This window comes from Echiichthys vipera, assembly GCF_963691815.1.
Source record: "Echiichthys vipera genome assembly, chromosome: 1".
NCBI classification, from domain to species: domain Eukaryota; kingdom Metazoa; phylum Chordata; class Actinopteri; order Perciformes; family Trachinidae; genus Echiichthys; species Echiichthys vipera.
In genome coordinates, this window is record NC_139826.1 from 35041455 (window position 1) to 35069014 (window position 27560).

Genomic DNA, 27560 nt, shown 5'->3' on the forward strand with positions numbered 1-27560 from the left:
CTAGATACTGTCTGATACAAATGATCAAATACTTTCATTCTGTACGCCTCAAAGGCCAGTATTATGTTTTTTAGATATAGCTTTTAATGAAGGTTCTACGTATTCAGCCTTTAATGAATGAATGTATGTATATTTTTGCATCCTACCACTGACTGACTCCAAGACTGCCGTGTTAGGTCAAGTATACAATATAATGATGGATTTGGATTTATATAGTGCCTTTCTCAGTACTCAAGGTGCTTTACAGAGTCCAGGTTCCATTCATTCATACAGACATAAATGGTGGTGGTAACCTACTATAATAGTCACAGCTCCCCTGGGGCAGACTGACGGAAGCGTGGCTGCTAATCAGCGCCTACGGCCCCTCTGACCACCTCCTCAAACATACAGCAGTATTACACATTCGCATGAGGAAAGGTGGGTGAAGTGTCTTGCCCAAGGACACAACAACCATGACACGAGTAGGGCAGGGCCGTTCACACAGACATTCACACTGATGGCAGTGGACATTACATACCATCTAATCTAACCATTTGCACACCCATGCGAACAACACAAGGAGCAATTCTGGGTTTAGTGCCCAAGGAAACTTCGACATGCAGACTGGAGGAACCAGGGATCGAACCGCCGATCTCTCGAATGGAAGACGACCCACCCTAGAGTACAAACTGTACGTATAAATTTTCTACTTGCCTTTTGTGTATGAATACAAAGCAGAATAGATCATGTACATTTCTTATTGTCATACTGAAATAATTGCCATTAGTTCTTAATCTTTTTGCTTCCTCATTTCATTGATTTTTTTGTAGCTTAATATCTGGCGGCCATGTCTTGTTTTATGGTCTCTGTAAACATTAAGGTGCAGTAAACGTAAGATTTAGGATCATCTGTTCTGTTTGTTGTCATGTGATTTTGTATTATTTTGAACTAAAGGGGTAAATGTGATCATTCAACCACTGAGTCACTGATGCCATCCTCTTCCAGCGAAAAGTATCTGAAAGTAAATTAACTTCCCGATCAGCTGGATTATCTCTTTTTATGACTGTGTGTGTGTCTGTGCCATGAGGACGAGGGAAAAAAAGCATGGGAAAGTGGGTGAGGAAGAGGGTGTTGTTCAAAGGTGTGCCAGCCCTCCTGTGTGTGTGTCGCAAGCCATTGTTGTACTAATGCAACACCTGCTGCTCTGTATAAAAGTCAGAGGCATGATTCATCAGCTTCATTATCATCTCAGAGTGCCAAATAGTTCGGGCTCGCTAACAATCAACTTCAGACTCTGGCTCTGTCACAAGTTTCTGGAATGAAGATGAGGAATCTGCTTTTGGGGGTTATTCTTGCACTTCTTGCTGTTGTCCACTCTTCAACTCAATATAGTAAGTGAACGTATTTTTTTCCTTATTTTATCTGGGTTTATTTTGCAATGTCCTATCTCTCTTACACACCTAAATCAACACTATATTTTAGCTGATTATCTGTGATTTTTATTACCCGTGTGTTTGTATTCTGTAGGATTAAACTGTGAAATTAAGAGTAAGATTAAAATCCAGGTAGATTTTTGTCTGCTTAGAAATTTACTGGTGGTCAATAAAGTTATTCAGCAAAATTGGTATATTCGTTCACACCAGAACTCAAAGGCTATAGTCATGGGTTTTGGAGTACAAATGTACAAATACAGTCATTCTTTTATACTTTACAGACCTCTGAACACTTCTTATGGTGTCCTTTTCTAGCCCCATGAGTCGGCACTCCCCTCCCTGCCTAAGATGCTCTTAAGGTTTCAGGTCTAACTCTCTCCGTAAGAATTCCAGAGTACTATTTCATTGTCGGTGTACAGGTTTCACTGGCACCTCCAGATTACACACACAGAGATCTTTGTAAAATGTTCTGAGCTGCTCCAAGAGGTGCATTAATGCCTATGTCTGGAGTAAGATGAAACCAGAGATCAGCGAAAGGCTGTTACTCAAGTTTGGGCAAATGGGTAACTTCACCGGAGCTGAACATGACTGGGCAGAAATCAAGAGAGAAGGTGTGCGATTTGATTCTTAGGCATTTATTAGTATTTCTTTGTTATTTTATTTACATTATTGATATTTTCATATTGTTGCTTTATATGGTCAGACATTGGAGATGTAATTGGATAACTTAAGTAAGAGTTTCAATAACACACTTACTCAAAATACTCAAAAATACTATTACAAGTATGTAAAGTTACAAAACTTAAAAAACTTAATCTGCAGAAAAATGGTGACTGAACATATACTTCATTATATTATTGGGTTGTTAATACTGTTGTATTTATGTGTAAGTTGCATTTTACTTTTATAACTGATCGAGGTGTAGCTTCTCTAGCAGCATTAAAGCATTCACATATAATTAGCTTTGGCCAGTGGTTCCCAACCTAGGGTGGGGTCAGGCCCCTTCAAAAGGTCAAAGATAAATCCGAGGGATCATGAAGTGATTAAGGAGAGAACCAAAAACAAAGCCACACAAATTTGTTTTTGTTTTTGTTTTTTTCACTATCCTCTAATCTTTGCTTTTTAAAATGAAATATTGGATCATTTTCTCTCTTTGGGCCCTGAAAAGTTGTTTAAATGAAACCATATGAATTGTTCTTTAAACTCATCATCTCAGCATCGTCCATGTATGTTGCAAGCTTATCATATTTGTTTTTCATGTAAAATCTTATTTTGAAAAGGCGATTTTAACCATAGCTGTCAGGTAAATATAGTGGAGTAAAGAGCACAACATTTCATGCAGAAATACTCAAGTAATAGTGGTATGCTATGAAATATAAACAAGAATCAACACTACTAATGATAAAAAAGCAATGAGTATTGGCAGTAACTATATAGTACATTGCCTAATTGGACCTCTTGCTTCCTTAATGGCACACAACCCTGATCATGGCTTCCTTCCAACTAAAACAGAGTATAGGAACAGTCATGGTTTACCCTGTTATACTGGGTGTGTAAAAAGTCTTATGCTCTGGTTAGACTGAGGCTTTGATGAGGCTGCCCCTCTTTTGTTAACCCACTCATAGACTATTAGTCAGTCAGGTTAATCATTTCTGTCTCTGACAACAACTCATCAAAGAAGAATGCCATACAAGTTTATACAAGAATCTGGGGTGAAGCACGTAAGCCCTGTGTGGCGATTTTGTAATACATCAAAAAAGGCTTGGTAACTTTCCTTTCCACTCATGTCAGGGCTGGTACATAAACACTCAAGGTGACCTGTTGTGGATTTTTTCTGTCTCTCCTTGTCCTAGCCGTGACCCAGATCCCCACAAAAGCCGAGGATGAAGTTATCAGAGAGGCAGTGACGGATGGCTTTCTCATCGACCACTTTTTTGTCCCTTCTCTCACAACTGAATCACCCAAAAGAAACACAACTATTCAAGCATCCCAGCAGCCGTCCTCTGACTCCAACGAGAGTGACATGATTGAGGGCAGTGCTGTAGGGGAGCCCAACAACGAGTCCACAACCTCTGTGTTCCTCCAGTTGTCAACCACAACGGCGAGTGTTTCACAGAGTTCTACCTCCACAGTGTTGCCAATGGACGCTGATTACTCCAGGCCAGATTCATCTACCGACCACAGCTTTCAGTCTAGCTTTACCTCTTCATCAGTGCCAAATGAAGCTCAGTCAAGCGTCACCCCAGATCACATCTCAGTCTCTCAAACTACTGACCCCGCTGTCTCCAGCTTCGACTTCCTGAGCACCACGAGTTCTAATCTTAGGACTGGGGATGGAGAGATGCTTGGCCAGTACTTTACTACAACCTTCAGTATGACCTCTAGCTCCCACACAGAAACTAGCACTGCATCGTCAACCTCCACAGCTGCACTTGCAAGAAACGAAGGACCAGGATCAGGATCAGGATCAGGATCAGGAATAGGTGAAGAATCAGCAATAGAGTTCAGTACAGTGTCAACCGCTACTAAAGAGGCAAAAAAACAAAGACCTTTTATCAGCACAAAGTCCCCAGTAATGCTCACAAGAAGCAAAGAATCAGGATCAGGGGAAGGACCAGGTGAGGGATCAGGTGAAGGCTCAGGTGAAGGAATGTTCAGTGCAGTGTCAACCACTACTGAAGAGACAACAATGCCAAGAAAGATTAAGCCAAGAATGATGGCGCCAATAGGGATTGAGCCAATAGGTAAATATACTATGTCTGCCCTAATAGTTTAGCCTACAATCATTAACGTAATGTCTTTGGAAGATTTTAAGCCTGTCTTTTTCTGTTCTTACTTCAAGAATCACACAAAGTGGAACAACACAAAGTTCCTCCGGCACATCAGAACAGAGGACAAGGTACACCAGGTGAGTCCAGAAAATGTGCAGTTGAGGAAAAGCAGATTTCAGCATGATTAAACTCTGGCTTAAGAAAGTCAATCTCATTAACTTCTCTCTCATATCTCCAGGTTGGATCATCATCCTTGGTTTTATTGTTGGTGTTGCAGCACTGGTAATGCTCTTTGTTGCCATCGCTACCAGAGACAAGTAAGACTTTCAAATCAGAAATAATAACAATATTTTTTACTTTAAAGGGGGAAAAAAATGCAGCGTAGAATTCAATTCTCCCTGTTTCTTTTTGCGCAGATGGAACGGACCAAGCCAAGTATCCAAGCTAGAGACCAAAACTAACTCCACAAACCAGCAGAGGGAGCTAGAGATGGAGACATTCCTGCACCAAGACGAACCCAGGGAGAATGGAAAGGCGGTAGAGTACACAGTCATCCCCTTGGACGAGCTTCCGGAGGAGCACTCATCACACTGAGGTTCACAAACAGACTCTCTGGAGGCTTGAGACTCATCACAGAACCGCACGACTGCGTTTGAAGCAGATGGACTTGATCAAAGGACCAAAACTGTCAAAAGCGGGCTGTTATATTAATATTTCTGTGGACTTTTTGCAGCTCTGTGTCCAGTCTGAACCAGAATCATACTCTGGCTTTTCATGCTGACTTTCAAAAACTACAGATATATTTTGTTTGATGCATTTATTGCCAGCCCTTGTAAAAACTGTAAAATATAAAACTGGTCAGGTAGGATGCACAAATGGCATTTATTTCAAACAAATTCTTTACAGTGTTTTATTTCCTTTTTTTGTTGTTGTAAATAATTGATTGCTATGTTATTGTTGTTTTTTAAGATGTAGAAGTGGACACAAGAAATGATTCTGTGTCCAGTTTGGTGAGAATGTCTTTGTTGTAATAATTTTAAATCTCTATGATAACATTATTGATGACTGTGTGGTGGATTGTCACTTATATTAAGCTGCTCTGTTGTTTTCCCCACATTCATTAAAGAAGCTTTGAGTACTGAACAGTTCCCAGCCCGCTCACTCATTAGCTTCTCTACAACCTCCGCCGCACTTAAGCTGTAGTCACATGCACTTATCCTACGTTCATATGCTGCATCACGCCAGCCTTAATCTACGAAATAAGCACACGGCAGCTCATCAACAAACATTTATTTGTTTCCATTAATATTTACACACAAGTATTAAATCATTGACACACTTTCAGCTCCCTTGCCTGACAAATGTTCTATTGTATGCACTCCGTTATAGTTTATTTAGTACAAATGCATTCAGTCCTTTCATTGCATTTCCGTCAAAGTCGAGAGACGTTTTGCATCACAATGAATGTCAGACACAAGTGAATACATTCTTGGACCAATGTGAGCATAGAATCAAAAAAGGAAAATAGAAAATGTGTTTTATCATCTAAAGATTGTACAATTTCACATGTTCATAGAAAACACTTGCTACAGTTCACTAGGCCAGGGGACTAAGACAATATTCTTATTTAGATCAAGGCCCACGAATGCAACAGATGGAATAGTGATGTGACGAATAAATAGAAATTGAGGTTTGTGACATGAATCAGGGTATGATAACTGGGAGGAAGGTGTTGCTTGAGTCAAACCCAGGATGACTTGCAGAGGTGTCGCAGCAGATAGACACACTGTAGTGGCCAACACCATTATTCCACACAGAAAACTGACTTTTTATGTGCATGACCCTTGTATAATTTATTACAACATTCACTCAATAAAGAGCTGAGAAATATTGGGATTTCTTCCCTGACAAACATTAAGAGCTCAACGTTAAAAACGTTAAAATAGATACATTTAATGCATTGTTTGTGAATAAATAACCCTAAGTTCACAACCTATTGGTACACCTAGTGGCCCCAAAAAGGAAATATAGCACTAACATGTTGCATATACTGTATATAGTTATAGTCTTTATAGAAACATAGCAAAAACAATTCTGACAAATGACATGAAATGTCAAATTCTATACATTTGATTTATACACTTTATCTAAAGAGAGTATATACACAAAGTGCAAGGAGGCACTTTAAACATGATTATATAAGCAGTTGCTTATATGAAAAGAGAAATCAATAATTCAGTTTCCACCTTGAGTTTCTACATGGAGTTAAACTCGAAAACATGTCCACATTCAGCTAACATCCAATGACCTTGTTGTTTCAGCTTCAGATTTACGCGAGTGCTGGAGGCAGAGTTTAGTGTGCACTTGCTGAGCAGATGTGACCACAGCTAAATAACACTACATGTAATTACAAGCTTCTTATTTATATTAAATACGATGTGTCAAAACTACATTGTGCAAAATCTACGTGATGTCTTGTAAGGAAGGCCCAGCCTTCCTTGCTCTGAGTGTAGTTAAAGCTGGAAGGTGGAGAACTTCTTAACCCTTCTACTAAAGCCGAAGTCCCAATATTCTATTGAAATGAATATGTTTTAAAAATCCATAAATATGTTAGTCATCATTGACTGCACTCTGTAGGTGACATCGTCAAGGCAAGGTTGTCATAAAGCAAATAAATAAACAGTTTGAAATAAAACACAGAGCAATGCACTGGCCTGCAGAGAGTTTGAGAGACCCCCCAACCCCACCCCCACCCCCACCCACCCAACACACACCTTTTTGTTTTAGCCTTGTTGAACCTCCGACTTTGTTAATCTCCCTCCTGCTCTCAGAAACACACAAACAAACAGTAATCCCAGTAACCAGGCATACGTTTTGACTACAGACAGAAACTCAGTGCTTCACTCATAAAGAACATACAAAAATAAATAAATGAATACCTCTGAGGGCACCCTTTGCATACTCTATTTTCGGCTTTACAGCTCCCTGCAACATATCGTGTACTGTTTGTTGTCACATTGAGAGGTCACACCCTCTGCTCTTATGTTCTACTGTAAGTCCTAAGCTTTGCTTCTTAGGCTTGGACATGTGTGTGACATCACGGTGTAATCCCATAAGTCAAACAGTCAAAGGTAATGCGGTGTTTAACCATCTCTTACGTCATAATGCCACACGATTCACGTTTCTTGTGGTTCGAGTTGTTGTTTTCGTGAACCCGGTTTGAGTTATATTGAACCTTTAATCCAGTGTTTATGAACATTTCGTAAGAGGACAGAGCATCTCAGAATACAGATACATGCATTAATAGTAACAACTGTAACCAGTCTGTAACAATTGTTATGAATCCATCATCCACAAAATGTATCCTCTCTCTGCCCACTAAGCTACAAAGAAAATGCTTCAATACAAATGAAAAAGGAGATGTTGCACAAGGTTGAAGAATGCTTTCGTTGACAGAACAGGAAGCTTGCAGCAGCACCAAGTAAGGCCCTGAGTGTTGTCAACCGAATGATATATCCTCCTTCTGTACAAAGCGCATGAATGCACCAGTTCATTACAGTTTGTCTCTAGTTAGTGCAAATGCAACATCTAAAACAAGTGGATGAGTCATCTGTAGTTTGCTCCAGTAGCTACCCGGATGGGTAACTGAAGACAGTTCATTCTTCTGATACAGTTGACTCTGCTAACTTTCACTTTTTTCTCTCCTTCGTTTCTATATAATTTTTTTTGTGGATTTTTATAGTTGTCGGCAGAAAGTAAAAGCTGCTGGAACTCAGGGTAAGGCGCAGCAACATCTGGATCTGCTTTACTCACATTTCCATGGTCCCTCCTCAACAAAAGTGAACCCTGCAGTGTTGCCATTTTTGCCCATGGTGACCTGTAAGCAATTATCAAGAACATCTAACTATACATGGGGCCAAGGCACCGTCATTTACAAACCGTCAACGGTTGGGAGCAGAGAAGCCATTGGGTCATTACATTCAGGCCTTTGACCTTGGGGCGGTATTAGAAGGTGAATCCCCAACATTGAAATACATGTCATCATGCACTGATACAATGATACAGTGATGTTGAGTGCATGTCTCTGTGGTTTCTCAGTTACAAGGTCATATGAAAACAAAGATAATTCTACTTTTTCAGTGTTGGCCATGTATTTAATGCATTCTCTGCCCAACCGAATTACAATACTCATCAAATAATCAGAATGCAACTTTAGCATCAGTATGCAAAAGTTGCATCAAACAGACAATGACATATGAACAGAATTCTACCGTATGAGTGAAGTTCTCTAACGACACTTTTGCTCTTGTTTGTTAGCTACAATATTGATGGAAGAGGATCGTTGATAGGCATTTCATGAATGTATGCACCACTTTGCATGAAACACGGTGAAAGAGCAGTCTTTATGTATACCACTGGCTACAAAAATGTTCAATAGATGATTGAAGACTGTAATGTGGTCAGGCATGCCATAAATACATGTCCAATTGAGTAGACAAAAAAAAAAAGAACAGTTTCTTAAGAAAATCAAAACATACCACAGCAAAATACAAGTACTCCAAATTAAACACTTTCATATGGATGTCATGAGTAAATCAGAGTTTTTGAAGATGATACAAAACTGGAGTATCATATAAAAAAAAGAACAAACTTCGCTCTTGGTGAACCTGGTATCACAAAAACTGCTTTTTCAAATGAGTATCAGGTGAAAAAATAAATATAGAAATATTTATTTAGCCTTTTCACCCTTTTTAAAAGTGATTTTCTTAAATGAAAATATGACATTTACTATCCACATAGACACAAATACAGTGGTAAAAGAAGTCACAGAAAGGAAAAGAAAAAAAGGAACACAGACAAGGAGCTGGGGAGGATTCTCTACATACAAGTCTCTATGTCCGTTAACGTGAAATGTACCTTGCAGTCGTCTATCAAGATTGAGTTGTGGTGAGCGTATACATTCTGGTTGCTGTTATTTTCAAAGTAGGATTGTGTCTTTGCCACCTCAAAGTCCTCCATCCGGGCCTGTTGGTCGAAGGAGTCAAGCTCGTGCTTGGAAAGGTGGTACACGATACCTGCTCCATAGGAGTCTCCAACCACATTGACCGAGGTACGGAAACGATCCCTGCACGAGGAGGAGCAAAGTAGTTTTTTCAAGATACAGAAACATAACTAATGATAGAAAGAGAGAACGTCACAAACCAAGGGAAAAGTTTTTTTTTTTTTTTGTTTTAACTTTGTTTTTAAGTTGAACTTTAAGAGATGTCAACAAGTAATAAATACACATATGGAGAGTAAAGGAAAAGTAGAGAAAAGTAATCAAAGCCTAAGTTTTTACACATTAAACATATGTTAGATGACATGAGACGGGAAGAACAGGATCACAGATCACGCTGTAATGAGACACACTTGCAAAAACCTGTGGATTGAAATTAAAGTCAAGCATCTGTTATGGTGCTATTTTGGCCACTATGGGGGTTTAGCTTTATATTGTACTAATTATATGTGAGTGTGGCTCTGGAGAGAAGTCCAAAGAAATCACACTTAAAAATAGAAAATGAAATACATCGAAGTAAACCAATATAATTTGAGAAAATAGTGTGGGCAGAGTTGAATAAAAGCTGGCTTTTATTTATTTAAAAAACCCCAGTGAGCATGATATATTTCTATATTTCTATATATTATTATAAATTATAACGTTAAAGAAAGAAAATATGAATTTGGTTGAATTTGAGATATTTCAGCAGTTAAAACTTCATCTATAACAAACCTTACGATAAGAAGCCCTTGCATGGAGTTGGAACGTGTCCGCATGTTTTCAATAATAGTGTTTGTATTGAACTTACAGCAGCCAGTCGACAGCGACCAGGAGGCTGATGTCCTGAGTGGGCAGCCCCACCGCTGTGAGGATCAGAAGCATGGTCACAAGTCCAGCACTGGGGATACTGGCAGCTCCAACACTGGCCATGGTGGCTGTCATACTAAAAAGGAAACAGCAAATTCATCTGTCAGCAGGAAGTCAAACCAAAGGCTGTAAGGCTGTAATGTACCAAAATACACTTTTAATATTAAGACACCGCTCTTATTAAAATTCTGTAATGACATTTTCAAGATTGAAAGTGACCGATCCATCAAACTAGGAAGTGGTTGTGTCTACAGTGACTGACCGTACTCAAGAAAATGATCTGTATTATGTTGATTGTAAGAAACATATCAACAATGGTACTCCTAAACTATAGTCTTCTTTAAGTTATGTGAAATAAACAGAAGAAAGTCACGTGGTTTACTGTATTTATAACATTTCACTGTACCGTGGGTATTTTCACCATGTTAATTACCGTATTTTCCGCATTATAAGGTGCACCTTCAATGAATGGCTTATTTTGAAACTTTTTTCATATATAAGGCGCATAGAATAGACGCTAGAGTCAAGGCTGGGGTTACGTTATGCATCCATTTGATAGAGCTGCTCTAAAGGGAATGTCAACAAAACAGTCAGGGGAGGTCATCTTGTTGCTTCCTCCACTTCCGCAACATTGATTTGTTATTGTTAAACTCTCTCGCTGCTGCTTTATTCCCGTGTTCTACTGCGTGACTAATGGCCTTGAGTTTAAACTCTGCGTCGTAAGCGTGTCTCTTAATAGGAGCCATCTTGGGCTCTTTACACAAACACACAAATGGAAATGAAACGGCATGCTTCGCGCAGTCATATATCTCAACATGCACCACGCGTTACTTCTTCTATGGGGGAAAATAGAGTCGGCGGGTGCTCACCGTAGTTGCGAGACCTGTTGTGGCTCAATATTGGTCCATATATAGGGCGCACCGGATTATAAGGTGCATTGTCAGCTTTTGAGAAATTTGAAGGTTTTTAGGTGCGCCTTATAGTGCGGAAAATACGGTGATATAATACTATTCCATTCTTTTCCTCAGGCTGATTTAAGGCATAATGTATAACCAAAATGTTACCTTGCAAATGTGCTGTGATATCTATATAAGTCTGCACATTCTCACCTGACAGTAATAATCTGGCCCCAGTCCAGGTTAATCCCATTCATCTGAGCGATAAAGATGGCAGCCACAGCCTCATAAAGAGCTGTGCCGTCCATGTTGATGGTGGCACCCACTGGGAGGACAAAGCGGGTTACTCTCTTGTCGATGCCCAGGTTCTCCTCTAAGCATCTGAACGTGACAGGCAAGGTACCGGCGCTGCAGCAAAAAAAAACAGGAAGGAATGTGGTGTTATAATAGCCGAAATAACACACAGTTAGGTTCAGTTTGAACCCAATTTGGCATTAAAAGCTTGCAGAAATAAAGAATTCTACAGAATTATAGACTGTCGAGAACGAATCTGACTGGGTCACTCTTGATGTTGCACTGGCTTTTAAACTTATTTTCACAATTCTTCTGTTCCACTTTGAACCACAGTAATGCATGCAATGTTTATTCGTTGCATGAAATAGACTTATGTAAGGGGATTATGCTTTTTATAAGTTTCACTTCACCAAGGAAACAAAAAGTTATACTAGTTTGAATTCACTTTGTGGAGGAATCTCATAGAGAGAGCAGCAGTTGGGACTCAGCAGTTGTTTTGTATGTTTTTGTCAGATAATTAGTAAGTTTCTCATAGATGGCGAAGCAGTGAGCAGGCTAGAAGTTGAGAGAACTGAGCTCACCTCAGGAGGGGAAAGAGCGTATTAATAAAACATCGAGCACAGGGAAGTTATACCGCATGGAGGCGAAGTGAGAAGCCATTGCTGGCAAGGCTATTTCATAGTTACTATTTGAAATAAATGTTTCTTTTATTATTTACTTCATGGCGAGGAAAAGGGAAATCAGAGTATCCATAAAAACATGCAGCACACTGAATTGAGCTCTCCAGGGTCAGACAGTCTGCATCCTGGCATGTAAAACAGAAATGAAGACAGAACTCTCTCATACCTGGACGCGGTTCCGAGTGCCGTGACCCAAGCTTGGAATATTCCCATGAAGAATGTGAAGGGGTTTTCTTTTACTATCACAAAATATATCAGTGGAAGAAAGATGCCTCCATGGATGATCAGACCCACTACCACAGTGACCATGTACATCCCCAGTTGCCTCGCAACCACCTCCAAGTCGGCAATGGAGATGATCTTTCCACAGATGAGACAGGCAATACCAAAGGGAGAGTACCTGAAGATAGACATAGGATTTGTTCATGATTAGAATTAGTTTTTATGTCATAAACATACATGTCTGCATGAATACATATACGTATATTTAAAGATAAGGTATACATTAGCTGTGGAATACTCTGCGTTAAGAGGAAGAACCAAGGGCATGCTTTGGCAATGTGTGTTTTAATGGAAAGCACTTACCACATAATTGCACCAACAAGCCTCATAACAATCTCATTCAGGACGTTGAAAAACTCCAACATCATCTTGGCCTTTTCTCCCATTTTCCCCATAATAACTCCAAAAGCAACAAAGAATCCAATCAAACCTGCAGGGATACAGTAATGTTGAATTAGTCCTGGATAAACCGGTCTTATAGAAAATCAATAGCCTGCAATGAGGGTCAATTCCTATATAGAACTATAAACGTACATGTTTTCTATATATTACTGCAAACGTATGTGTATGTGTATGTGAATGGTAAAAGTACTCAGAGATATTGGTGGTAAAAAGGACATTTTAATTCATTGTTACATCCGCCAAAAAGGTTTTGTTTTCGGCTCTGTTTTGGTGGAGGATGAAAATGCATATATATATATATTTTTTTTAATTCAACAACTGCCATTTCTTTTAGTTCTGCAGCGGGTGTGTTTCCAGTCTTTTCACTTACCCAGGACGTTCATCCCACCCTTGAACTGAAGCGACCTTTTAACCGTGAATTGTGGCGGTGCTTTGGTTCTGTTAGTGGGCACTTGTACTTTGGTGGTCACTGTTTGGATCTGGGCAAGAAGCAAAGGAGATAAGAAACAGTTGGAGTAACTGACATTTGAATCAGACGTTATGTGGTGGGTGAAATCTTCCTGTCAGACTCCTACCTGCTGAAAGCAGGCCTGCACCAAGTTCTCCGGGAAAAGATTTCTGATGAGATCGAAGAAGGCGTCCACGCTGGACACCTCGTCGTTCTTCTTTCCTTGTCCGAGATTAGCCTTCAGTTTGGGGTTACCGGGGTGGATGAGCAGTACCAGGATCACTCCCAGGACGGCTGCGATCACTGTCGTTGACATGTAGTACACCATGGCCCTGGTGCCCAAGCGGCCACTGGATTTGGCATCCAAACCGGCTAGTCCTGTTGGTATAATATGTTTTAGAGTAAAATAGTCCGAATCATTTGAACAGTGAGGCCTCCACACATAAAAGGCTTACCTCATTTAGATAAGTTAAGATAAGATAAATTCTATCTATGAGCACATATTGTGCAAAGACATTGGAAAAGCTAACTCTGTACTTGAAAATTTTTCACACTTGCCTCCAAAGTGATGGACTCAGAAACCCTGAGAAAATACTGCTGGAGTTCAGAAGAAGGACATGTCTACACATGCACTTTAATCCCACATTTGTACTTAACGATTAACGGACCGTCTTTTGTATTCAGGTTTTAAATAGCGTGAAAGAGAGCAATTGCAACACTGCTTCTAGACTTTGTCGGTTGTTTTCTGAACTTCTGGGGCAGCATATAACGAACCTCTTATTCATTACCATTATATAGTGTTATATATTTATGTTTTTTACAGTGTTTGAAACATGAATTGTTGACTAAGAGGAACTGAGTTTGGTGATAAGGTTGTGTGCACTCTCAAGGTTGTGGAGAGGCAATATTGTAAAAGCGTGGGCCCGCTGTACTGTTGACAATACTTCAAATATTATATGTGCACATCTGATCATCATCATATCAACTGGATAGCTGGACTCCGCTGGTAAATGGTTATGATTTAGTGCAGGTTATAATGTTGTTGTTGTGTGTATTAATACATTTTAGTGCAGTTATGGCCACAGGTATTTCAGATATACCATATACAGTATACCCATATAACAAAATGAGTTAAGATTATTAAAACGTGTCTAGATGCGCATGAAAACCGATGGAGAGCATAATTAAATTGATAAACACAATAGTATTGCAACAAAGGACAACCATATGCTCTTAAATTTGCATGGATGTGTATTTTAGAGGAAATGTTACCAACACAAATAGCATACGGCATCCTAACTGTATACTTGTGTGAGAGAACTGTGCCTCTCCGCCTACTCGCTCGTCTCTCCTGTTGCAGCGCGACTCTCTATAGCAACAAGTCGCACCGTGCGACCTCATTTCAGGACAGTTGTCAGCAAATTGAGCAGAACGTTTGCAGCAGCCACTGTATCTCACCCACCTGTGACCAGACTGGAAACAACGAGAGGCAGAATAAGCATCTTCAGCATCCTCATTAGGATCTCCCCGGGGAAGGCGATGATCATAACAACATCTGGAGGGAGAGGGGATATGTGCCGCAGCAGCATTCCAGCAATGGAACCCAGAAACACACCTGAGCCGGCGAGAAAACACAAATCAAACACCAAAGCCACGTGACCCTGAGCCATGATGAACTTGGGTGTGTGATACATATAAACCTGTTACGTTCTAGAGTCTTATATTAACTGATTATTAATCTGAGAGTCACTGGGCTATGGAGTTGTGTACTATAGATACTGTGATGAGTGTGTATATGCGTGATGAAAAAACAGTGTAATACTAAAGAAAAACTCTCCCTTGTTCAGTTCGCCTCTGGTACATTGAAGTGAAATATTAAAGTAGCTCCTCACTTTAATGTATCACAGTGTGATTTAACTGCAATGTGGATCCAAAGAGAGAACATCATTAAACTCCTTTTTCTTATGAATGCTTTCCACATAAAGAAAGAAGCTGTGGTCCATTTTCATATTCTAATGGTGTTGTGTAAAAGGTTTTGGCTTCACGTAGGGCACTATTGCCTCACAGCAAGAAGGTCATGGATTTTGGAGACTGGGCTCTTCCTGAGCGAAGTCTGAATGTTTTCCTCACGTGTAAGTGGATTGTCTAATGCATGCTGGGAAAGCCCCCCCACCCTGAGCGTGGATTAGAAAGTGAACGGACTGTGGATGGAAGAAGCAGTACCAAAAACTTACCGAGGATTGTGAGAGTGAGAACCATGTTCTTCATGATTTTGTCACACAGACTGCTACATATGCTCTCGGGAGCTTCCACTATGGGCTCCAGGTGGCTCTCGCCCATCCTGACCTCCACTTGCTTCTGCATTTTGTTGGCACTGAAATAATTAAAGAAGAAAGAAGCATTGTTTTTTTAATTAGTGACATTTTTTAAAGGGTCGCACCATGATTCATTTACCTAGTTAAAACAGACGTGCTTGGTAATTAAAATTATGTTTAGTTGGAGTTAAGAGAAGACAATGTTGAAGGAGGTTAAAAAATAGAAGTGGGGTTCAACAAGGATTATTACAGAGCATGGAATGAACTGTTTACCCTTACAAATCAACTCATTTAGAAAAGGTTAGGGACTTCAAGTGTGCATTCAAGCATACATAATTGATGGGAAGCCAGTGAGGGATCACATTCTTGTCACTGTAATATCAACTGCTACTGGTGGATCAGCGTGCCTGCACAGGTAGGTGTGGGATCCTGGGGGATAACATAAACCTCCCACAACACAATCTCCATGAGGAGACTGATGTCTGTGAATAGCCTCCCAATGCCCACAGTAGAGTTAGTAGTAACAAGGCGGCAAAACTCAGTGAAGTGTGGGAAAATGATGTTGGCGTTATGTGAAAAAATACTAATTGAATTCACAATACGGCATGCAAGATTATTACACTTGTGTCGTTAAGTATTTAATGATGGCACATGCACACATGGTTAAACTGAATTAATTCCGCACACTTTGAATTGTGAATGCATGCGACGTTTCATAATTATCAACTGACATTTCTGACAACAATTAGCAAATAATCAATAAACAGCTTGCTAATAATCTGCATTTTAAAACAAATGTTTCCAGTTTTACTCGATTGGAATAAACAGGACGCCAGCTGTTAGTCACATCCTCTTCTCTGCTTCTTATGCTTCTGCTGGATGTCTATGCATAGTCATTTATGGTAATTTGAACTATTCTATGTCTGCGTTGAATAAAATATGAGAACAACGAAACCTGATGTAAAGTTTCCCTTTCACAAGCAAATACTTTTTATATACACGTGTTTGTGTTGTGCTGAGAGTGGTTCGACTTCATGTTTATTGAGGGTTTCCATGAATTGGACATTTCAGTGCTTAGAGGTGTTTATTTGGGATCCGATCCATCTCACTGAAGCAACAAGTATCTCAGGCTTGTTGTGGTCTGCTGTAAAGCCTCTTTGACTTAAAGATCAGCTCTCCCCTGTGCACCCTTTAAATCCTCTGTAGAGCACAGACGCGCACAGTTATGTAACAGTGAATACCTGTGACATTTGGACACTCTTGACCTTCATGACTTTAACACCTGGAACATTTATGCTGGCAGAAAACATACCCCAAAAAAAAGTTCCTCTAAGCAAAGACGGTGGTTTGCGTAAAAGTTTCCTTGAAGAAAAGTTATTCGCTTCAGGGCAACACACAATACAGAGGGGCAAAACAACTTTAATCACAGCATAGAGAAACACAGTGCACTCTTCTGCACACTTACAGTAACATTTGTGATGATTCAATATTTGAGTTCAATTCTGTACCAGACTGAAAGGGAACAGGCCACATATAAGGTGAGGACAGAACAACAGCCAAGTCAATCACGCCTGTCTGATACGCTGCGCTTTAGCATAAAGGAGACTTAAGCCTTTTACAGAGGATAAATTTAGCACCTCATGCTCGCAAGTGATTGAGTTATGCAACAGAAAAGGGGCTTCCCAGGAAAAGTCAAGGTGTCACCACCCCCTGCCTGACCACTGTTATGCAGGAGATTACTTAATTGCATAGCAAGCTCCGGTGTTCGGGCTGAATTTATCCTTGTTTTTCAACAGTTGGGTACTCGAAAAGCATTGGAGAAACCGTTTAAGACCAAAGCATCTTCATGAATACGCAATACTAAACTGTTGACTAGGCTGATGCAAAAGAGTCAAAGGGCAAAACATGAGTGTGTGCATCCTGTTTGAAGAACAACGATAAAGACATTTGGAAAAAACATCATATTTCCTCTGTACAGATATCACCAACAGGATTTCTGAAGTTCTAAAACTGACAGAATTTTACCCTTATAGTAGTTATTTCTGCATTTGCTTCCAAAATATTGCATCATTAATGCATTTTTTCAGATCTCAAGGCAAAAGTGCTACTACCACATCACTATGAGCTACTACTGATGCTTACCTGTTGTTTTGTATGTTGCTTTGGATAGAAATTGTACTTGTGGAGAACTACTAGACAGTCATCCGCGTCAGTGAAAACAATAACAAAGTCATGGCTCCTGCGTAAATAAATCCAGTCAGAATTTAAAAAAGTATTCTTCCCCCCTTAGAAAAGGACTCTTCGGTCCTTAAAAACCTACAGGTGACTTCTGCCTCAGCATCGGATGTACATCCACAATCGCAGACACCTGGTCATTCAGCCTCAGGGAGGAGCGTGAAGGTAAACTGACTGTCCTGGAGGTCTGACACGCGTCTCCCAGACAGCAAGGGTGGAGTCAGCCTGCTGAGATTAGCGAGGGAGTGGAAATCCTTGTTGGTGTCTTTTTTTTTTTTTTTTTTCTTGGCTTGGTTTTTGTTTACTTCACCCTCAGGTGAGAGTGATTTACACCGCTTTGGTAAAGGAATAAGTCTCACAGAGTCCTAAATGATAAGTTATTTAACTAACTTCACTGAAAACACAAACCGTATTGGGACATTTCAAAACATTTAATTCATTGGATTTCATCAATTAAAGAAAAAACAAACAAATGATGTATGGTTTGCACAGCTTTTATTTTGTACAACCCTTTCAAAAACAGTTTCCAGGCCTTAATGATAACATTTTGTAGTCCCATGTGGCACCATGGGACTACAAAATGTTATCATTGTCTTGTCTTGTTCGGTCGATCAAATGTGTATTATTCATGTGAGCCCCCGCGTGCAGATTGAAAGTGATTTAGTACTACTCGTGCGTAATCCGTTAATAATAAAATGCACGGTTTTCAGAACAGGAGCATCTCGCGAACTAAGTGATTCATAAGTGATGTTAAATGGCTTTATTTGCATTCTTCATTAGTACGTGAGCCAGTGAGGAGAGAGGCACACATTTACAGTGACGATTCATCTCAGGTTCTCAATTAATGTTAAGCGTAAAAGTTCACAGTAAATAATAACTTCCTAATTAAGTGTCAGAGCGCTTCAAGGGGAACTCATTCAGCAGAGTAAAAGTTGATATACGAGCGAAACAGACAAAGTGATTGCAGCTGTTCCCTCTACACACTTTAGAGTATTTAATCAGACATCAATTATGGCTTATTTCGGTATGATCTAATGTTATGATTTATATAATTTCATCGAAGGTTTTGACATTATTGCTTTTCAGCAAACGGCACTGTAACTTCTGTAACTGTAACCATCTTTTTATGTTTTAAAAATGACCTTTTATGTGTTTTAAATCTTTTATATGTTTTAAAAATGACCTTTTATGCGTTTTAAAATGTTTTATATGTTTTAATTGACCTTTAATGTGTTTTAAATGTATATGTTTTATGTGTTATTTCTCCCAATGCTTTTAATGTTTTATGTAAAGCACTTTGAATTGCCTTGTTGTTGAATTGTGCTATACAAATAAACGTGCCGTGCCTTGCTAGTGACTTATCAGTTCTGTCCCTCACCTCTAAATGATTTAATACATTATGAAAGAGAAAAAGGCATATTTATACGTTTTATGATTTGATAAATTGACCAAATCATATGACCAGGAGTATTTTCCCGTGATGCCTGCTCCTCAATCAATTATTTTAATTTGTGGCATATGCAGAGATGCAGCTGTTCAGTGCTGCTTATTCACTGCGTGACCTCAGTACGATTATTGTCTTTCTGAGACCATGGCTTCTTTCATGTTTCACTGTGGCAATTGTACACGCAGTCACTGGGATGGTGTTTCCATGGCAGCAATAATTATTCTTCAATGTTACTTTGGGACTTTTTATGTGGATAAAATGATCACCGAGGTGTCTGGGATCATTTTGACATTGTGAGAGTTGAGATGCTCCTGTTTATAGGTCGGTCATAATGACGCCCAGTCTCTTACGATCACTTTAAGCCTCATCAATTCTGATTCACTGTAAAGTTTAGTTGTTACAACTGGGCTATGGCTGCTTGACCATAACAACTACCTTATCCCTTGACGTATGAATAAAAGAATTGCTCGGTCAGAAGTAAAGGAGAATTGAATGTCAGCTGTCTGATTGCAGAGCGATTGACCATTTAAAGAACAAATAGCTGCTGTAGGAAAAAGGGCACATTATCTCCGCAGTTTGCAGGATTGCTGGGTGGAAGTGTGTAGAGTACGTGACACTTTATATCTCTGAAGTGTGTGTGTGTGTGTGTGTGTGTGTGTGACGATTCCCGTTGCTGAGCTGCTCTTAGAACTTAGACAGAGACAATCAAGAGCACATGGCAAAGCATTCGTCCATGCAATTCCACACCTTGCTCCGCCTTTTCTCCCCTCAGCAGCAAGCCGACCTCATGCTGCAACACCTGACAACGCACACCACGCTTAGACAGCAGGTGTCTATAATTAACTAATCTGTTCTGAGCCACCCTAATCCAGCACACATACAAACTGAGATGGATCAGACACACTCCGTGAAAAAGTCTACGACTGTGATGTCTTGCAGATATTTCCACAAATAATAAGACAAAGGTTTGATTCATCGGGTGCTTCAGTTATACGGTGATATTGATAGAAGATTACTTTGTGTCAATCATTTAATCTATTAGTTTAACAATAACACAGATAAACAGAAACAAGTCATTAATGTTGATCTGTGATTCAGCGGATGGAAATGTTTGTGTGTACATTCTCCGACCATCTTAATTCTTGCACACATCTCTGCGCCTTAAAGTCCCAAACAGCGTAAATCCTACTCATGAGTATCACTGATATGGAGCCCCAACACTGACAAAATGTAGTACTGGATTATGAACACCAAAAACAAAGTAAAACTAAATACATCAATACATTATTTTGTTGGTTAAATAATCCAAATGTAGTGTAAAAAGAAACAAAGCTGTACACTTTTACTTTCAGTTGGTAAAAAAGCCAAAAGAATTATACAAAACTAATATAATATATATTATATACAGTTTATATAGTCATACTGACGTATTGAGTTTAGTTTTCTGGCTTCTCTGAGAACCTTTTACTTCATTGTGCAAGTTGAAGGGCTCCACAAGTGAATGCCTCGTTCAGACTGACAGCCTAAATCCATGTTTTTCGCATATCCAGATTGGGAATATCTGGATATCCAAAAAAAAACTACATGAAATGCAATTTTTGCAAGTTGGAATTGGAAAATGTTGCAAGTGTTTGTAAGCACAAAATACAGCATAATGCATAATCAGCTGGTATTGCTAATAGTAGCTAACCTGGCTAACCCGTTTGGACGCCGTTGGAAAGCCGTGTCACCAGCTAGCTACGTCATTACCATAGCAACCAGTGCAGATAGGTCGGGGATATCACGATACACAAATCCAATCTGATCCTAGTGGCCAAGGGGACTGTTGTGTGATTACTGAGAGGTGAAAGGGAACAGAAACTGTGTTCCCACTGTGATAATACTGTAAAGGACCCGAAAAGTAAAGCTGAGTTCTTTGTGGTTTTGTATTTTTGGTTTAATTGGTCCCATTTTCTCCTGTTTGAATGGCGTTTGTGACTTCTTGTCCCACATACCCGCATAACGTTCATGTGCCGAATTTCTGCAACATTCATTGTAGTCAATAAACATAAAATGAGAAGATAAAACCCTGATGTAAAGTAAAACATGACATGGACAAAATAAAAAGAGTCTTTTGTTGAATCTTAATTTGGGGTATGTTCATGTAGTTTGAAGAATGCTAAGCAAAATACAACACAAGTTTCAGAGTTCTATTAAACGTCTGCTTTTCAAGAAGGCTTCTCTTTGCAGTGCAGCTCTCAAGTGTTTGTCATTGTCTCCTTTCATTTTTAAATTAAAGACTTTCCCCTTTTCTCGCCACGACCCTGATAATGGCAACCAGCTGAAATGATGAAGTCGAAACGTGTCGGTCTGACAACAAAGTTGTCCTATTTACCAGAAGCGTTGCCCTCTTTTGTTTTGACCTTTTCCCTTTTCCTCACTTTTTAATTTTGCATTACCACTGATGCGTCAGCAAATCCGGTGGGGATCACCTAACATGAAACACAAACTAATCTGATAATTATTGATTTTATACTGATAAGCACGTTTTCATGGAGACATAAGACCTCATGGAATTACGAAGAGGCTTGACCTCACCTGTTGTGCAGCTTCTCTATACGGTGTCTAATTGGTTAATACTTAATGTTGCCAAATGGCCAGAACATGACCCTGAACGTGGCACGTTGTGTGCAGCCCTTTGTTACTTGGCCTCAACTTACAGACACCAAAGAGTCAGAGGAACATTATTTGTGGTCAGTATGAAGATTATCATAATCCTAAACAATTCCACAGTCATCCAACCTACAGAAGCCAAGGGTTTGACGGTGTTAATCACTGATGTAAAAGGACAAAACGTCTCTAAGCACATTCAGACAGAGACCCCAAGATATACTGTAAATGTCAGGACTGACTAAAATCTCTACGTGCTGCTGGTGGGGAATACATGTGTTTAAATAATGGATTTACACTGTGTAAAAACTTCCTCACATATCAAATTCATCTGTATTTATTTAGTATTGCTATACTATAATATACTATACTGACTTTATTTGAATAAAGTAAAGCAGAGAGGCATAGCAGACTGTTTTCTTTTCATGACAAACACTGATAAGCCTGAACATTTTGTTAATGTTAGTGTCCCATATACAGTATAATAAAAGAGTATATCTACTGTATATAATAATATATATTCACTGTGGAATCACACCACCCAAAGAACTGTTTCCTATTGCACCTCACAAATGTTTACATCTTCTCATTACTGTAAATACGTAGTTAAAAAGAATACAACTCCCAGCATGCTCTAAACACCGTTACATAACATGGACACATGGTTGCTGAGGAAAGTCCATTAACTGAGGAGATTTAAGTCTAAGGATACGACAACACAGTGGTCAGTCAGTCGGGGATAATTCTGATGGTTTCAAAGTGTCAACACTTTTAGGGATTTCATGCTTTCAGACCAGTTAAATATGATATGCTTCACTACAGGTTCCAAAAAATCTCCATCTGCGGAGAGAGGAAAAACACATCTTTTAAAAAACTAGATGGATATTTTCTTCGGAGAGTGAAAACATACCACACTTGTCATGACTTGTGACTTTAATTTCATTTTTAATCAATCGTCTGTGATTTATTTCCAGTTTCCAGCTTTTAAAACCCATTAATTATGTCAACAAGGACCCAATGCAACACACACATGCGCACACACACACACACACACATGCACCCACACACACACACACACACACACACACATGCACCCACACACACACACACACACACACACACACATACACACACACACACACACATACACACGCACATGCACATGCACATGCACACACACACACACACACACATGCACACACACACACACATACACACACATGCACATGCACACACACACACACACATACACACACACATGCACATGCACACACACACACACACACACACACACACTAGTATTCTAACAGTATTCTAAACTGAAACACTGGAATTATTCTTCTAATTGAATGATTTTTAATGTTTAATGTTTAATGTTTTAAGTTTAGTGTTGTGTTCAATGTCTCATTATTTACACCTGAAGCTCTTTTCTTCTTCTTCATGGAACAAGTGAGAGAAAACCTGCAAATGAGCTGAGCAAATTTCAGTTGTCATCAATAGAGTTGTTCCAAGATCTTTGACCAGTGCAGTAAATCTTCGTGACACGTATTTCTACAAAACAAATAATCTGATTAATCTGGGAATTAAAAACATATCTGGAAATAGTCAGGGGAATACTATTTCGAAGGGCTTTATTTATTTTGCAGGACCGCGCAGAAGTAATGATTTATCTTGATTGTTTAACTTTTGATATTGAGTGGTTTGTCAGATACGTAGTAAAAAAATAACTAACTGTCGACTCGAGATGAGTCCTTTGATGCACTCGAAATCTCAAAACCATGACCAAAAATATAAACTCAGTGTGATGTGTTCTCAAAATTAGGGCGGCCATTTTCTGTCACTTTTACTGTATGGCAGGGGTGTCAAACTGATCCAGTAAAGGGCCGTGTGGCTGCAGGTTTTCATTCCAACCAAGCAAGAACACACCTGACTCGACTTATTCAATCACCTGAACTGTCTTCACACAGTTGATTTGTTGGACCAGGTGTGTTTTTGATTGGTTGGAATGAAAACCTGCAGCCACACGACCCTTTACTGGATCAGTTTGACACTCTTGGTGTGTGGTATATATATTATTTTATTCTGTGCAACCCAGAAATCTATAAGTGCTGGACACTTTGAACAGACCTCCTTGTTGCCAACAAACAAAGCAGAATAGTTACAAAATGTCTCAGAATCGCAGATCTATACAACAGTTATCGAGACAATGATACAACACGTCATACAACAATGTGATGATCATCTTTACCTAAGTGAAATCAACTACAGTTTACCTGCAGGACAATAACCATGAACATATTTTGAGTCAGGTCAATCTGAGGTCAATGGAGGAATTCTTCCATGGCTTTTCCCCCTGCACTGACTCACCAGACCTCACCCTCACTCAGTGTATTTCTCTTGTCTCAACGCTACAATCATAGAAATTAAATTTTTGATGACTACACTAATGGATGAATGAATAACTAAATAAGTCACGCACACTTTCTGGGACTCTGAAAGATAACATCATAGGATATCAATTGACACCAGACCACCTGAACTGATTTTCCACTTAATACCAACACATATTTTTGTCTTACGTTTGAGAAATCGATCAAGTTTTTAGAAGTCGGCTCAGACTTTTAGATCCAACTGTGGATTAAAATATTGATAAGAATAATAATGCCATTGGGATTACAGAGCCTTTTGACAATGATATAAAATGTGCATGCAAAAATGCAGCACAGTGGAAAGCTATTTACAATACAATGAGCGTTATCAAACCTTATAACAATCATAACAAACTAATAACTTTTTTTGCAGCCTGATGCATGGCTGATAATCCAGTTTCACTGATGACTTTAATTACATTTCTCTTACAAGAGCAGGATTTCTGTCGCAGCGGTCTTCAGCTCCTGGTGATGAGAGTTAACTGCTCTTACTTATGCAGGAAATGCCCAATTAAAAATATTCAGATGGATAAGGAGCTCTCGACTTGCTCTGCCACCGTGCCCTCCACTTTAGAATGAAGTTGAAAAGGACGCGCCAGTTCAACTCAGACTCATTTCAAATCTTATTGTCCTTCCTCACACAGAGTAAGGCAAATAATGAAGATGAATTATGCAGCTAGGGTGATATGCCTGCTTGCTGTCCAAACAGTAGTTAGAGGAGAAGATTGATATCAACGTATATCTGTGTGCGTTACAGAAAAAGTACAGTGCAACCGCCATTGACCCCAAAAGAATAATCCATCTTTTAACAGCTCCAAAATCTTGTTTACATGTTTTATGTTGTTAGCTAGCCCCCAGTTCATCGAGGTTCGTTTACAGTTTGAAAAGTCTGGAAACTTTTGAGAAAGGACTTTTGGGATGAGACACTTAGGACAGGACCTCTGAGATGCTGCAAGCTATCCAGTGGTGGGGGAGGAGAGGGTACTCTACACATATATATGCATATACGTAGCACCTGCCTACATGCAAACATATACCATCAATACATGTCATTTTATACGAAGAATATTTAAAGACGCAGTAGGGAAAACGTTTTTTTATTTTTTTTTTTTTTTTAAAAGACAGAATTTGAAGCAGAGTGAGACCTCTTCCTCTCCCTCTCATCTAAACAACTCCCAATGCTTGCTGTACGTTCGTAAATATAAAAATCACTCAAAAGTTCCCCCTGAATTTCTCAAATGAGGCTTTCAAGGATAGATATTTCTCCTCGGGGGCCTCCGGTTAACTCACTGTTGTGATGCTTGAACTTTTCTTGTATATTAGAGGGGCTGTTTCCTTCTAAAATAGGACTTCCCTTCAGTTTTTGTCAAATTATAGTATATGTATAGTGCATATAAAGTACATGCAGGGTACTTACTGCAAAGTAAGATTACATGAAGTTCTCCTTGAGGTGTCAGTGTGTGGTAGCAAAAAGTGGGTGATGACAGGAACAACATTTGATGCTACAGATGTCCACTATGTTCTAAGTATAATTGAACCCTTCTGTAAGAGTGCATTGTAGTCTATGCCGCAAATTGAAATGTGCAAAAAGCATCCTTTTTTTTATACTATGTGAATTTGATTGTGTATGCAGTCATGTTCCCAAACAACAACCATAAAAAAAAAAAAGAAGAAACTGTCAATGTGCAACCCATCTAGCTAATTGTACTCAGGATTTACAGTGTAGCCCTTCCGGCTATTCTTTTGAACTTCATCCTCTCGCAGCCTTGTCTCGAGTGTGGTGGGAGTGAATCTCACAGAACACCGTATCTCTAATGATGCACACGTGGCCCAAGGCCAGCAGCTCTGCATTGCTTTAAGAAACTGTCACTTTCATATAAAGCATGTGTCCTGAGATGCAATGTCATTCATCTTTGAAAGTCACTAACAGCTTATGTGTTTTTAGCATTTTACATGGATAAGAGCTAACCCAGTTTATTTCAAGACTTCATACACCAATGACTTTCATCAGGCATTTTGCCAGTATCCTGAGTTGAACTGCAATAAGCCATTCACTCAGCAGTAGGAATATGAATACAACTGAATGCAGCACCAGCCATTACATTCAGGTGAACTCAGATTTGGGTCACAGCACTCACAGCCCTCTCTCTCTCTCTGTCTCTCTGTCTCTCTGTCTCTCTCTCTCTCTCTCTCTCTCTCTCTCTATATATATATATATATATATATATATATATATATATGATATATTAAATATTACTAAATATGTGTTTTCCAGATATATGCATGCACACATGTTGTTATGAGTAAATGGTTGAATCATTTTCCTCCTATAGCATCTTTAAATGAAAAGCACTCACCTGTTGAATTCTTGTCTTGTCGTGGGCTTTCCTGATTGGACTAAATGGTAATTTCCTTCAAGTGCATGCAAAATTAAAGGAGCATTAAGGTTTTAATGCGTAGAGTAAACATACATGTGTTGTAGCAGGTTCCTGTTTTCCTACTCTAAGGTATAGAAGTCCTTGCACCTCCTCCTTGCATCCTAAACAAACACCCTGCACATGCTCACAGTGCACACTGATGCACAGACAGAGGAGTGGGGATTTGAGATGAGAGGTCAGTAACTACTGTCAGGTGTGGGTGGGGTGTTCTCCCAGTTAAAGAGTAATAGATTAGTAGATTTTCACCCCATTTTTATCATCGTGACATCAAACAGTAAGATGGAGACCTCCGCTAGTGGAACACATGAAGGCCCAGGCCCATAAAGTCTACTCAAATGTTAAAAAAATATATAGAACAGGTTGAGAATGTTTTTGTATTTACATAATTATCACTTGAATGTGTTTACTTGTGCATTTCTATGACTTTTGCATGTGCAGTAGAGTCACTGCTGTGTTTATAGTTGCAGTCTAATGTATTTTCCAGTCTTGACGTGTGTATTTCGTGTGTCATTTAGTTCAAAGAAGAAATGCAAACATCACTTGCCAAGTTGCAACCAGTTTGCAAGTTGCAGAGGCCAACTACTGAGCTACTAACTCTCTACTAACTCTTTAATTTGCTGGGCTTAAAAGGTGTCCTGCTCAATGCCGTGGAGAGCACAGCGAGTGTCTGCGTCTCAGGAGTAAGAGCTAAGTTTAGCAAATCCTCTCAGTGTGTTTCTCGATGACAGCACATGTTGGACAATCTGCGGGGAAACTCAGGAACGCATCGCCTCACATGCAAAACACTGCACACTCACAGTACTGCGCATACAGTATTTAGTGACAGATCAACATGCAGTCCATACACAGTGTGCTGCCACACGTGCTCATGTGCAAAGCTTGGAAATGCATACAAATAAAGGAAATGGTCTGAGGTCGCATCCTAGGTCATGGGCTTTATCAATATTTGTGCTTTTC

General features: G+C 39.4%; 2 protein-coding genes across 2 annotated transcripts; one reads left to right on the forward strand and one right to left on the reverse strand.

Annotated features, from left to right (window-relative positions):
* Nucleotides 1-1211: 1211 nt before the first annotated feature.
* On the forward strand, nt 1212-5326 carry cd44a (CD44 molecule (IN blood group) a). Its single transcript, XM_083918004.1, has 5 exons — nt 1212-1370; nt 3266-4156; nt 4255-4320; nt 4422-4500; nt 4600-5326. Exons 1-5 carry the CDS (start codon nt 1298-1300, stop codon nt 4775-4777), a joined length of 1287 nt encoding a protein of 428 aa, XP_083774130.1. The 5' UTR covers nt 1212-1297; the 3' UTR covers nt 4778-5326.
* A 2662-nt stretch (nt 5327-7988) lies between these two features.
* slc1a2a (solute carrier family 1 member 2a) lies at nt 7989-15454 on the reverse strand (the record flags this gene model as incomplete). Its single annotated transcript, XM_083917993.1, has 10 exons — nt 7989-8060; nt 9101-9308; nt 10030-10164; nt 11198-11392; nt 12125-12358; nt 12544-12670; nt 13013-13121; nt 13218-13468; nt 14553-14705; nt 15325-15454. 10 exons carry the CDS (start codon nt 15452-15454, stop codon nt 7989-7991), a joined length of 1614 nt encoding a protein of 537 aa, XP_083774119.1.
* Nucleotides 15455-27560: the final 12106 nt, after the last annotated feature.